Genomic DNA, 13,842 nt, shown 5'->3' on the forward strand with positions numbered 1-13,842 from the left:
TTTTTGACACTTTGATTTCTGTTTTGGGGGGTTTTAGTTTTTTTTTTTTTAGCTATGGTCTTAAACTTTTGATCAGCTGAAAAAAATCCTGTTTGAGTGTAAATGCAGTTTTCAGAAAATTCCCTGCTCAAAAGTTCTTGTCTCTTGCACTGATTTCTTCTTTTAACGTTGTGAAGCTCTACTTAGAACCTTCTTAAGATCCAATAGTGCAAAATGCAAATTCTTGCACTTTTTTGACTGGTCTTAAGATTTTGATCAGGAGTGTACTGTATATAGTCTGCTGCCCTGATGGAAATAACCAACTACACCACCTGGCACCTACCAAGATGGCAGCACAAATCTCACCTCATTATCATAGACTGCATTGTGCCTGTCCATTCCAGTGTATTTCTGTTTCAGTGCATGAAACAAATGCACTCTAATAGAACAACACATTTCTTTTTGAGGGTTATAATGAGTTTTTTATTTATTTTACTTCACCTGGCTTCAAACCAAGGCTGACACAGTTTCACTCTCGGTCCACACAAAAATAATTTTTGTCACTTTTATTATTGTATAACAATAATGGGCTTTGTTAGAGGAACTGTTTTCACTTGTACTGTCAAATTAGTTTTTGTTGTACATTTATACATGTCTCAGTTTCAAAAACCCTCCTTCACTGCATTAATTTSACTAAGATATACCTCATAACCCAGCACCGTAGTGAATGTTGACGTGCATGTACTGCTGGGAAATGTAATCATTTTGTCTTTGCACCGTGTGATTGTTTACAAAAACTAAAGTGATGTTCTGTCATGGGCATCTGTGACAAGGATTTAAACAAAATAATAAAGTCATTCTTWTTAAAGACTGTTTTTTTTATTTATTTATAAAGCCCTGACCCTAATCTAAACTTGTCAGAAAAACACATCAGTTACACAAATTCTTATTGGTGTTGTCTGCAGTAACTCCCAGTAATCTGCCCTTATTTTGTCTTGCTAGGTTCAGACTCTAGTACAGTTGAAATCCACATTTCCAGCGAGCTACGAGGGGACGTAGACGCTGACGGAGAGTCCTTGGAGAACTCTGTGAGGCGCTAGCTGGGCTCATCGACCAGCCAACTCCCTCTACTTTGCTTTTTTAGTTGTTGTTTTTTTTTTCTCAGATAAGACTAACTGGTGTAACAGGATTAGTCTAATTCTCCATTTTATTTTTTAGAAACATTTTAAATGTTGTTCAGGCCTAATAGCTAAACATTTCTTATAATATTAAGTTGTTAGGACTTTAGTTCTAGTTACAAACTCAACTTTAAATGCTTGAAGAAACTATTTCTAGTACATTTCTTGCACCTTTTTGTCCAGTTTACCTCATTAATAGTTCAGAGCTACTGAAGTAGGGTTTTGTGTAAAGGTAACAGTCAATATCTTACCTGTTGTAGATAGCTCTTTGAACAGCGAGCCAAGGAGTCTAAACTGCTTCTATTTCAAATTAATCCAGCCAGAACTATTTTCTCAGAGGTTTTCAAAGAACTATGTGTAACAGGTAAGATATTAATTGTTCATGCTTTCACAGAACCCAAGTAAATGTGTGAACTTTTGATTTAATGTTTGAAAATACTACAAAACCAATAAGCTGATTAGTAGATTTTAGAACAAGGTTTTCAAACTTAATTTTTTGTTTGTTTTGTTTATTTTTTTCCTCATGTATTTTATCTTAATTATACAGTTTGTTGTTGAGAATTGTAAGAAGAGAACTCCTGTTTTATTTACAATCCCGGACAAGAAAAAATTTAAGACACAGGCAGGTTTTTGTCTGATATCAAAATAGAGTAATTTATTTGAGACACTGAATGACTTCAAAGTTTTGTCTTGGAAACAGTTGACAGCACCCTGGACCAGGGTGAGAGCAAGAAAAAAAGATAGTAGCTGTCACAGCACTTGTGCCATTTTGGGCTTCTTAGCATGCCAGTACAGGTCGCCAACCCACAGCCCGATTCTCAGTCTGACACAGACAATAATGGCTTTCAGCAAATTAGGAAAAAGAAAAAATAAAGCAATGCAACACCTTTTACAATCCAATCATGAAAGACTTTAAAGTAAAAAGAAAAAAAATGATAAAAGTCAACATTGGACCTTCACTTTTAACGAAAATTGAGCATTTGCTGAATCCACCGATCATAAAAGTGCACTTTATGTTGCTGTAGTAGAGAATGACTACAAAGTGAGTGGGACCAACTGTTAAAAACAAGGCAAAACAAAATGGCGGCGAGTTCAATCTAAAAAAAAGATGCGGTCTTGATCTTCAAGAAGCAGAAACGGACACAAATTCTGCAAACAACCCCCACAAGCATTTTAAATCTGACTGAACCTGATCTGCTGGGAAAAATAAAACCAATCACAGCTTCTTCTTTTTTTTCTCCATCAACAACAGCAGGACTTTTAAACTATAACTCTACTCCTTGGACAATATATCTGGGTGTTCAGAGGAATGTGCCAAAGAGGAATTATGATGATGTTACTCAAGCTGCTTATACTTTATACAGGATGATTCATCTGATTTGTGTTGCTGCTGCTTAAAGCACAAAACAAATCTAAATCGACTGTGATTGACCTTGTTTTTGACCAGATATTCACCCCATACGCAGGGATCCAGGTACAAGTTTCCTTTATGGATCGTAGCAGAGCTGCTCAATAAGTTTCTCCATACATTTTTAACTCATTTAAAACAGAAAAAAGTCTGTTGCACTGAATACAATGAGTAAAGATTTAAAGATTGTTTTTTTAAAAAAAAGCCAGACACATGCACTCCATTAAAAGCRTTCTTGTCCCACATTGACAGCAAAAAAAGATGTGATAGCTCAGCCAATGAAGAGCCCCTATAGATAGACATAAAGTGTACTGTATATAAACATATATACACAGTATATAAGTCTGTGTTATTCTAATTTACATCTCTTTACATTCTCGAAATTTACATCCAAAAAGGGAGAAAACTCTTCGTAAACCACACTTTTCACATCTTTTATACAAAATGAAATCTGGTAATCTTGAGAGAGTGGAGCAGGTCATTTTTTGTGTATGTGGTGGGGTGGGGGGTGGTTAAGACGATCTTATTAAGGAGCTTTTCTCTTATTGTCTTGATTTTTAAAATGAGCTTAGCTTTACCTCAAAGCAACACTTTCAATCAAACGTTCGAAAGTCCATTTGTGGAAAAAAAGTACTTTTGAAAGGAACTCCGCTGGAGGAGAAGTTGAGCACCTGGTCAACGGAAAGTGGCAGCGTTTCAGTACTGAGAATCTGTTACTTTCATCCWCTTGCCTGTTGGATTGTGAGGACATGGAGTAACACATCTCAGAGGAATTATAAATCCGCAGCTTTCCCTTCACATTTTGTTGCCTCTCACAGCTCAAACACCTGTCTCTCATTATTCTCTCTTTATAAAACTTTGACTCATCTTCGCGTTTCCACCCTTACAACCCGATAACAGCTGGATGTGGAGCCTGCAGGGATCACAGCACGTCCTCACTGGAAACCTTTTAAAAACATGGATGTGCTGCGGGAGTGGAATCCACTTCTTTMTTTTCGAGGRTTTCTTTGCCAGTTTCCACCTTCTCTCGGGCTTATTGTAAAAACACATCAACAATCAGTAAGGTGCACTAAGTTTAGGTGGTGTTGGAGCTGCTGCTGTCATCTGCTTTAGCTCCTGTGAAGAGTTCATTTCAGTACACCTTCTCRGCCCTTATCGAGCAAAGAGACAGTTTGTTGATGTCACAAAGAGGCCATTTCTGCTCTTTCCAGGATTCCTTATCCRAGTCTTGGGGCAGCTATTTTCGGAGATCAAGAACACAAACCTAAAAGTAAACAAGTAGGCATCATTAACAGCATGTTCCACTTATACTAATTAAAATACACATTAAAATAAAAGACTATAAATGAATTGTTGCTTACAGAACCATCTGATGCACTGGCACCGACTTTATCCCCAGTGCTGTTCCAGCACACCTCAAAGATGCCACCTGTTCCCCGGTAGCTGTGCACCAAGGATCCCGTCTGAAACAGCAGAATAAAAACGATGCAWCACATCAAGATTTTGAAACCTTGATCACATTTCTTCTGGCTGCTGTGCGGTTCAGAATAAAACCTGTGTTTTGAGTCGTACCGTGGTGTTCCAAATGTGGACACACTTGTCGAAGGAGCCGCTGGCGAGGTGTTTGCCGTCGGGGCTGAAGGCCACGCTGTAGACCGGTTCCTGGTGTTTGGTTAGAGTATGAATACATTTACCTCGTTCCACRTCCCACAGTCGCACTGTCGAGTCAAAAGATGCGCTGTGTGGAAAAACACAAGCAAGAGATCAGCCTGCTTATCTTTTTTATGACAGCCATTTGATTTTATAGGTTCTGTTTCATGTTTAATTTATTTTACTGATTTATGAAGAAGTAGAGAAGCTCAAATCCTCTAACAGACTAATAAATGACTTTTGGAAGTTATCAGCTGTCAGTATTTGTGTTTTATTAAGTCCTGTTATAAGCATCTTCTTAGTGCTAATGAGTCACATTTAACACAAAACACCTACAAATTTAATCAGTTTTTTTCCCCACCAGAAAGTGGGAACATTTTTAATTAACACCTCGTATTTAACAATGTATAAATAAGCAGTGCTAAAAAAAAAAGTGTAGCGAATGAAAAACTTAAAATAAAATGACTAAGATATGTAAAAATAAATAAATTTAGATTAATTAAAAATATTCAGCACATTTGTTATCTACAATGTTTGAGGTTTGTWCTGAGCATGAACTGTTGTATTCCTGGTGATTTATAGGCAGGTGTGGGGGGCCAGCAGGGTGGACTGCAAATTCCTGGGGCACCTGAACTGGAACATTTACACATGAATGCACATCTGGGTCAGGAAGTGGGCCACTGACCATTATCTGCACTGGGATTTGGGGTTGGAACAGGCTTTCATCTTTAACATCCATGTTTCTTTCCCAAAACTCTACATCAAACAACAGTCCAGCCATCCATCACCTTTACCCAGCAGTCACTGTGTGAGAGCTGGGCTACACCCTGGACATGTCAGAGCATCACAGGAATTACATGACGCTAACGAGACAATCACTCACACCTAGAGACTATTTCACAGTTACAAACCAGCTTAAACTGGAATAACCGGATAAAAACCTACAGAGAGGAAAGATGCAAACTCAACTGTGACACCCAAAACTACAATCTGCTCCACTAAACTACTTTCCCCTCAACTTCCACTGTGACTGGGTGTTTTCTATGGTTTCTCATGTAAACGGAGAAGAATCTCCTACCTGGCGAGCATGATGTTAGCGTTGGGGTTATTTGTGCTCGGGCCGGTGGGGCTCCACTTGATAGTGTAGATTTCTTTGCTATGAGCCTGGAGGTCATGGACACACGACTCCTGCTTCATACTCCAAATCTGTGAGAAAGCAACGGCAAAMAATGAACACAAATCTCCATCTTTGTTTATTGCAGCCTTTAATATAAAAAAATAGCCCTACCTTTAAGGTCATGTCATCTGAGCAGGAGGCGAGCAGCATACCCGATGGATCCCACTTAATAGCATTAACTTCATTCTGAGGAGAACAATAATCATTACAGCGACTGTCAGGGGAGTGTGTGAGATAAGGTCAAAGAAGCGACACAAAACAAGCTGCTCACTGTGTGGCCCTGAAAGGTTTTGAGAGGCCGGTCGCTGCCCAGGCGACACACGTGGATGCACATGTCTGTGCTGCAGGAAGCAAACGTGGTGTTGTTCTGCCAGTCCACATCCAGAGCCGGAGCTGTGAATGACACAATCCATGCTGGTTAGGAGTTAGACATTTGGTGATCACCCAATACAACTGAGAAACATTTTGAATATTCTTTTGGATCATATTTGTTGTTCTGAACGCTCAACAACTGARCTCACCTGAGTGAAAAGGGAACTGTTGTTTGGCTTCCCCCGTGTGTGCATCCCAAATGATTGTCGTCTGGAAAATCAAAGGTGTACTTTAAAACACGAGTAAAACATTTCTTAAAAAAACGCACAACAACAGACCTTCTTGCTAAACTTTCTTTATCTGGACTTCTATAGATTAAGTGAATGACCGTTTTTGTTTCCATACATGTTACAAACATTTTTTATTGCATTTTAGATTTGGATAAAACACAAAAGTCTCACTACTTTAGCAAAATTTGAACTCTATGATTACATAAGTATAAGAAATCCTTAAGTGAAACATAATCTGTGTCTTTGGATCTCACTTTATCTACTCCAGCACTGAGAATACAGTTCCCCTTCTTGTTCCACTTGAGTGCAAATATGGGTCCTTTGTGCTGCCCCAAGGTGCTGGCCAGATTTCCTGATGAATAAGAGTCACTGTTAATTTGATTCAGAGAAAATGTCTCAAAATGAACAATTACTCACAATAACAATGCAGTCATTTTAATGACCAGGAAAACAATGTGTGACAGTGATGGAGGACATACCATCCTTTGTCCAAATTCTGGCGAATCCATCATAAGAGCCAGTTGCCAGGAGAGTCCCGTCGCTCTGTTGGAAGAAAAGAAAACAGAAGCTGTTTGTCTGTTTACCATACAGAACAGGTAGGAAGAGSACAGCTCATCTGAAACCTACATTCCAGTCTAGTGAGGTGACATCTTTGTTGCTGGGAACRTCCTGGCCACCTTCTCGGATACAGTGGCGGAGGACCAGCTGGGTGGAGTTTGAGTTATTGTTCTCGTTCAGGTTCCAGATTCGAGCAGTCGAGTCACCCGAGCTGAACACGACACAGGAGGAAGAGTTTAAGAGATTTTTTTTAAAGAGAAACAACAGATTGCACACATTCGACATGCAAGGTTTAGTTAGGATTTGTGTGTGCACAGGCGGACTCACCCCGAGGCCAGCAGATCACTGACAGGGTTCCAGGCACAGATGAAGACTTCGGACTCGTGGCCTCGGAGCACCGTGGCTTTACTGGCTGGTATCTCCACATCCACGTCCACCTCCATGGCCTCACTGTGATTATCTGCASACAGATGGGAAACACACTTAAATCTGTAGAAAACGCAACTAACAATAAACAACTAGATCATTAGAAAAAGTCCAAACTTTTCCAAATTTAGTGAAATTACAAAAACTCAAAGAGTCACTAAGCAGTTAGTAGTAAAAAGAGGCTTTTTTTTATTACCAATAATAATAAAACTAAGACTTTTTGAATGAATCATCACCACCTGGCCTGATGGTTAGAGTTCAGAGTATGTGATGGCGATGACCCTCAGCTACTACCACGCCAAATTTAAAAATAGTGTCTGTAAAATTCATCAAGTTTACATTTCTCTATACTTCAGAAAAAATGTATTCTCTCATAAGCTGTAGGTATTTGCCTTCTTTCAGAACCCCTGACTGTACTCTCATTTGCCCCTGTCGACAACCATCTGATCACCTAATTACTTCACAAAGACACGGTCAGCTCCCGCCGTGAGAAAACCAGGACRCCCATGTTTAGAGGAGTGGACTTACTCATGCTGTGAGTACCGTTCTCCTCGCCGTTAACCGTGGCTTCTCCGTTCCTTGATGCATTTGAYTGGTTTCCGGAGGTTGAAGCGGTGATGGTACAGGCGGCCTGCTGTTGGGCCAGTTTGTCGCGGAACGCCTGCTGTCGCGTCTGCACCACATCGGGCATTACTGCATCAATGAGCGACAGCGACTCAATCGGCCGACCATCAAAGACTGTGCCGTCCTGACAAAAGGCAAACGGGATTTATTAGTAGTGATTTTCCACATTCCTTAGAGGTGACAAGTGTTTTTTTTCTTCTGCAAAGACAAAACAAGCTGAATATGAATAAAAAGTTTCATCTGTGGGAGTCACCTCATTAATGCTGATTTCTGCCTCCACATACTGAAGGCCTTTCTGCAGAATGGAGATCAGGGCGGCAGGGGGCACTAGTGTTCCGTTAATGTTCGACTGGCTGATGTGGCTCTCAATGCCAAAGGTGAACGCTGAGTGGGAGAAACCTGGAAACAAAACACCAGAWACAAGATGTCAACACACCAAACAAATATTGAAAGAAAAAGCCAATTATGGAGCCAACCAATCGAGCTAGATACCAGTTTGTGCAACATTTTGTAAGCATTATGCAATTTAAGAAGGCATGCCCATGTCAATGTTGACTCCTCAGATCTGCTAAATGCTTGCACAAAACCTCCTGGCTTCAGACACAGTCTATAAAAAGTAAGAAAAACACAGCAGCTAGGATTTCAATCACTGATTCAAACTGTWGAGATCCAGATTTCAGGAATGAATATGACTACAGGAACACAAAGATGTTCACATTCCATGGAGAGAGAGGCCAGTTTATTGAATATTTCAGTGAAGGTGTGTTTACTTGTTTAATCAGGCGTAACATAAAAAAAGTATTAAATTATTCGCTCCACCAACAGAAATGCAGAGGCAGAAGTCTATTGCTAGACTAAATATTTAAATTTAGTCACGTATATACTCTAAGTAMATTGATTTATTCCTAACATAAACAGCTCCAGTACATTTCTCAGGCATTTGAGGGACAAACCTGATTCTTGAAGATATCTGTAGACCAAGAAATTCACTTCATCACTGGTAATACTCATCTTAGCCCARTGAGAGGGAGGAGGTATGATGGAAGGCTGAGCTCACTCCTGGGGGAAAAAGAAAGAAAAATAAATAAATAAAATGAATGAAAACAAAGAGGAAGACAAGTTTAACTGTAGGTAACGATGTGTGTGGTTTGGCACATGATATTTTTTCTTTACTGAAATCAAAACCAATTGTGCTCATTTTTAGTCTTGTCCRCTGATGGACTGATTCCTTGTTATGATGTGCCTTAGCTAGCTAACCTACAAAATGCTACATCATCTAGACATTAGACATTTTTGTTTATGCAAACATTACWTTAGAAACCCATTAATTTCTGAAAATTATGTTATGATAGTGCAAAAAACAGCAGCAGTAGCCACTTGTAGCACTCCCTGCAGAAATAACATATTTCAACAGGATAACCATGTAATGTGAATTTACCAGTCATATAACATTTATAAAATAGTAGCTGAATAAATCAGACTAGCCATTAAAGTGTGAATTTGGTCAAAATTGAACACATTCTACAAAATGAGCTTTTTAAAAGCTAACTACAACAGGTAAGAYATTAATTGCTCAGAACCTTTCTATAGAACCCCATTTAAAAATGATCTATGATGATTTGGTCACRTTTGTGATCTGTGTGGTGCTCCTGTGTACCAGTCAACTCCAGAAATAAATGGCTCTTATAAAGACAGGAACATTAAATGTATAAATCATGCATCTGGAAAGAGAAAAGAGAAAAAAGCAAAACTCTAAACTGCAACCTGRGAACGACATGGGATATTTTCGGTATAAAATAATTTCAATGCCCTCCCACTAAGCGGTAAAGAGACAGGTAATTTGCAGAGAAGACAAATGAAAAAAGGGTGACATCAGGTATTAAGAATGCAAGGCTGCCGTTCCAACTTGCAATCCAAAGACCATCCAGGCCCACTCAACGTTTGCTTTGGTAGCGTAGCAACAAGAGAGAGATCGAACARAATAGAATGGTGTTGTCCCAATTACACATGGGCATTAAGCCAGAGGGGCTGAACATGCTGCTCATGATGAATTATTTACTCTTTCACCTTGATATCTTCTTTCAGTTGGAATTAACCTTGACTGTACAAAACACATGAATGGAAGATAACAATTATAAATACAGAGTTATTTTTGCAGCACAGAACCCCGCCCCCCACCCCAAAAAAATAAAAATAAAAACCTAGAACATCACAGATATATTTCTAAAAAAGATTTATGCTCACAGTAGCAAAGATAATAAAACCATTTTTGCTTCCTTCCACCAAAATCAAATCATAGCTGTCATCAGTCGCCATGTTTAACCATAGTGGGCATGTTTCTTTTTTTAGGTACGGTAAGTACCTAAAAAAGAACCTAAGTATCGAACCTAAGTATCGTACTATACTTAGGTAAGAACCTATCGTACCTAAGTACGATAAGTTTTCATATGGGACTGAGGAGGACTGACCACATCAAAGCAAGCCAGTCTCTGCTCCCAGAGCAGCAACAGCTACATACCMTACAACTGGAAATGTAATTAACAGGCAACCTAGAGGGGCTCAGGTCCCATCAGTGCAGGATAACAGTAATAATCCCTCTGTCAGATAGGCCTATGATGCTACCATCCATTACACAACTCCCCCAGCATTCAAGGCGCTTTTAACCAAACAATGAGCCTTCCAGGAAAGCATCCACTGCTCCAGCCCCTGAAACAGTTCTGGAGTTTATTCAAGGAAGTGAGAAAAGGACTCAAAGCCTGAGTGATTCTGCACTCAGAGACAATCTCTCTGAAGTGGTTTCAACCTTAAAAGAGCATTAAAATCTCCATAAAGCAATGTTGTTTGACTGGACTGTTAATTGATCTCAAKGTTAACTTATCAGCATTATTTTTTAATGGGTAAATTTATATTAAGTTATAAAAAAGCATTTAAGTAACTGAACCACATTTACTACAAGGCTCCTCACAGAAGTGCAGATGTAAAATTGATAACCTTGTGCCTTTCAGTAAAATGCAAAGAGAAGTCAAGTCGACTGGGCTTATTGCATRCCCCGTACAACATCTAATCCCCACGGTTTGGGTTGCTATAGCAATATGAATCATGTCACAACTGAGGGTAAAATAAATCCAGAGCCAAGCACAAACCTGGAAATATCAAGCCATTTCACTGCATTCAGCTTAACAAATCACAGAGGTAAAATGGGCTGCTTGCTGAATGGCAATTTAAAGAATTGAACTATGCTTTACTTCTACAAATAAAAATMAAGCCCTTTCATTTATCATCATAATTTGATGTTTGAGATTTTAAAATGAGGAATTTGTATTCATCAAGCATTTTAACATATGACAATGTATTATGGCTACAACATGAAGTCCATCTGTCAGTAAGTCATGCAGCAATGGACTAAAAATGAGTCTATTGGCCCATCAGTCAAATTAAACCAACAAACAGATAAAAGAGAAGATTTTTCTTGCTTTGGGCGAGAAAATGCAGGATAAAAATTAGGAATGTCTGATAATATCGGCCTACAGATATTATCGGTCCGATGTTGGCATAAAAATGTAATATCTCTTCATATCAGTATCGTTTTTTTCTTCCGATAACAAAAGCCCGATAAGTTAATGCCTGAATTAGACCAAAATGTGTTAATAAAAGCTTGTGGTCCAGAGACACACTGGTGCGCGATTGATGACATCATCACACTGGATTATCTCAGGGAGAGCATGATTCAAACTATTGTTTGAAACAAAATGTTAAAAATAAATATGGCACTTTTTCCATAACTTATGTGAGATGGTTTTTATTTCGTACAGACAATGTTTACCTATGGAATAGATCTAGTGGGGTATCACAGTAAAAGCAGGCAGAATGTCCCTGACAGGAGATATTTGATGTCAGCTTAATATTGGTTTTTAATATCTGTTAATATCARAATTGGAAATTAAGTATTTRACAATATCGGCATATCAAATATTGGCAAAAAGTCAATATCGAGCATCTCTAATAAAAATTCTTATCTTAACCTCCAAATTATTGACAGTTTTATATTTTATGTAAACAGAACCTTTCTGAAGTATTTTTAACTAAAATGGTTGATGCTACTGAACTGCTGCATCAAATAAATGTATGTTAAACTCATAGCACAGTGCATACACTGTCAAATAACAAATACCTTTATGAGTATAACAATACAATCATAAATTTACATGAACAATGGTGACTACAGGCAACAAAGACAATGACTAAAAATAAAGAAACATAATGGGTTAATGATGAGAATGCCTGCTGGGAATATAGGGCTCATTAGGATGCTTATTGCACTTTTGGGGCAATTACTTTACAACACTCAAAATTTCACTACAGCAGTGGTGCCCAAACATTTTTGAGCAAAGATCAACTTTTGAAGTGGCCAGTTTGCCAAGATCTACTTTTCTCGTTTCAATATCAAAACACATTGTTACATTCCTAGACCCAGGTAAATACTGGGATATATTAGAGCTTCTTCACAATCCTCAATTCGGCAAAGGACAGCAGAACAAACAGAAAACAGAGTTTTAGCAGTTTTAACTTCAGTGAAGAGTTGTGACAAACCAGACAGTCTACCTAAAACACCTACACTTACCTACCAAAGGAAAATAAAACAAAAATATAATTTCCTAAGCTAACTCCTGATAAGAAACAGGAGAGAACTGAACAAACAAAAAGAGGCTCTTTTCCCTTTCTCCCGCAATTAGTGCTCACTATTTAGAAGAGATGGCTTTAGGTGCAGATTCACAAATCTGTTTACAAAACTCAACGACACAATTATTTCAAATACTCACTAAACTGGAACATCTAAGCTTGAACCAAATTTACACATCTGTTCTTCTGTGGAGAAAGAAGGGTGGAGTGTCTAAGGGACATCATCTAYAGCAGGGGTCTCCAACCAGTAGCTCGTGAGCTCAAAGTAGCTCTTCAGTGCTTATGAAAAATTAGGAGAAGCAAAATTTAATTTGCCACTGGCCAACCAAACTTTAATTTAATTACAATCAAGCTATAGATATATCTTCCCCTTGGTTKTCATTCAMACAGTTTATGTAAATTCAGTGTTCTTTGTGGTGGTTTCATGTGAATTGAAGACAATGTTTTTCATGCAAATCAAGCTTATTCCAATGGTTTAAGATTAAAATTAAATGTTGCAAAAAGTAGCCCTCGGACAATTTCATTTTGTGAAAGTAGCTCTTAAGGAAGAAAAGGTTGGAGACCTCTGATCTACAGCAATGCCATCTGTTTTTTTAGCTCCTGAACTTTCTGGGCTTGTAGAGCTGTTTCTCATGTTGTCTGTGGGCTGATTTTGACCTCCATCGCCACCACGATCCATTCAGAAGACACACTGAGGCGGCCAGAACACGTCTCAATCCAGGACTGAGATATCTTGTGAATGATCCTCATGTTTTATACCCATTAAATCTGTGTTCCTTCCTTTCTTTGTTCTTTATGCACTGCCATTTTTGAGATAAAAATCGGTTGTTTTTGTTCCTTGCTAGGTCAAGCTAACTAGAAATAACAGCAGTCCTCTTTTTCGTGGCATAAACTGTTGAGTTTAGAGATGTCAATCATATGTTCTAATAAAACTGTGAACTTTTCTTTAGAATTTGATGACGGGATTTGTTGGTGATGATAGTGTGTGTTACAAGAGGATGTAGAAACCACAGACACCGTCTGCTATAGTTTCCAACCATATTTATAGCTGTATTTCTATTTACATCACAGATAATTACATATGCAGCAGAATGATCCCACACTTGTGTCCTTGTGATACAGAGCTGCTCTGTGCTCGCTGCCACACTGAAAAATAAAAAATAAAATAAAAAACCTAAGCATGTCTGCTGCCGCATCAAGTTTAAATATCCATCTCTAAATCTGGAGCACACTGTACTTTGATTGTTATGGTCTTTTGATGCAAACTGCAGAAGGAGAGGGGGAGGGGGGCAGCACAGCATACACTGACTGAAAGAAACTGAAATTTTTATATGAGCTGCTGGCGATTAGCTAGATGCTTTGAGAAAGGAAAAAAATAGGTGAAAGGGTCTGAAAAGCTGCTACATTGAGCAACAACATCACATGTATTCAGTATAATCTAAAAACAAATGTGGACCATGAATGTCAAATATTCATTCCACATATTAAAAACAGAAGTGATGTGCACTGGAAACATACAAGAGTCGTTGTGCTGCACTCAGCTCTAATACTAATATATAT

General features: G+C 38.5%; 2 protein-coding genes across 5 annotated transcripts in view; one reads left to right on the forward strand and one right to left on the reverse strand.

Moving 5' to 3' along the window:
• The window catches only part of gpr143 (G protein-coupled receptor 143), a 12,359-nt gene extending 9,602 nt beyond the window's left edge, over positions 1-2,757 (forward strand). For both annotated transcript variants that reach the window (XM_014018695.1, XM_014018694.1), the window contains one exon: positions 982-2,757. In XM_014018695.1, the coding sequence (XP_013874149.1) occupies positions 982-1,079 (98 nt within the window). In that variant the 3' untranslated portion in view covers positions 1,080-2,757. The remainder of the gene's footprint in view (positions 1-981) is intronic.
• Positions 1,791-13,842, reverse strand: part of tbl1x (transducin beta like 1 X-linked) — a 34,169-nt gene continuing 22,117 nt past the window's right edge. For 2 of the 3 annotated variants that reach the window (XM_014018693.1, XM_014018691.1), the window contains 14 exons: positions 8,556-8,663; positions 7,856-8,001; positions 7,507-7,726; positions 6,880-7,012; positions 6,622-6,763; positions 6,474-6,537; positions 6,249-6,346; positions 5,914-5,974; positions 5,664-5,785; positions 5,504-5,578; positions 5,294-5,421; positions 4,138-4,303; positions 3,927-4,028; positions 1,791-3,829 (listed from right to left, as the gene is read on the reverse strand). In XM_014018693.1, coding sequence (XP_013874147.1) covers positions 3,803-3,829; positions 3,927-4,028; positions 4,138-4,303; positions 5,294-5,421; positions 5,504-5,578; positions 5,664-5,785; positions 5,914-5,974; positions 6,249-6,346; positions 6,474-6,537; positions 6,622-6,763; positions 6,880-7,012; positions 7,507-7,726; positions 7,856-8,001; positions 8,556-8,613 — 1,542 coding nt within the window. In that variant the 5' untranslated portion in view covers positions 8,614-8,663 and the 3' untranslated portion in view covers positions 1,791-3,802. The remainder of the gene's footprint in view (positions 3,830-3,926; positions 4,029-4,137; positions 4,304-5,293; positions 5,422-5,503; positions 5,579-5,663; positions 5,786-5,913; positions 5,975-6,248; positions 6,347-6,473; positions 6,538-6,621; positions 6,764-6,879; positions 7,013-7,506; positions 7,727-7,855; positions 8,002-8,555; positions 8,664-13,842) is intronic. The other variant, XM_014018692.1, reaches the window with a different exon arrangement.

Source organism: Austrofundulus limnaeus, unplaced genomic scaffold (genome assembly GCF_001266775.1).
Source record: "Austrofundulus limnaeus strain Quisiro unplaced genomic scaffold, Austrofundulus_limnaeus-1.0 Scaffold199, whole genome shotgun sequence".
NCBI classification, from domain to species: domain Eukaryota; kingdom Metazoa; phylum Chordata; class Actinopteri; order Cyprinodontiformes; family Rivulidae; genus Austrofundulus; species Austrofundulus limnaeus.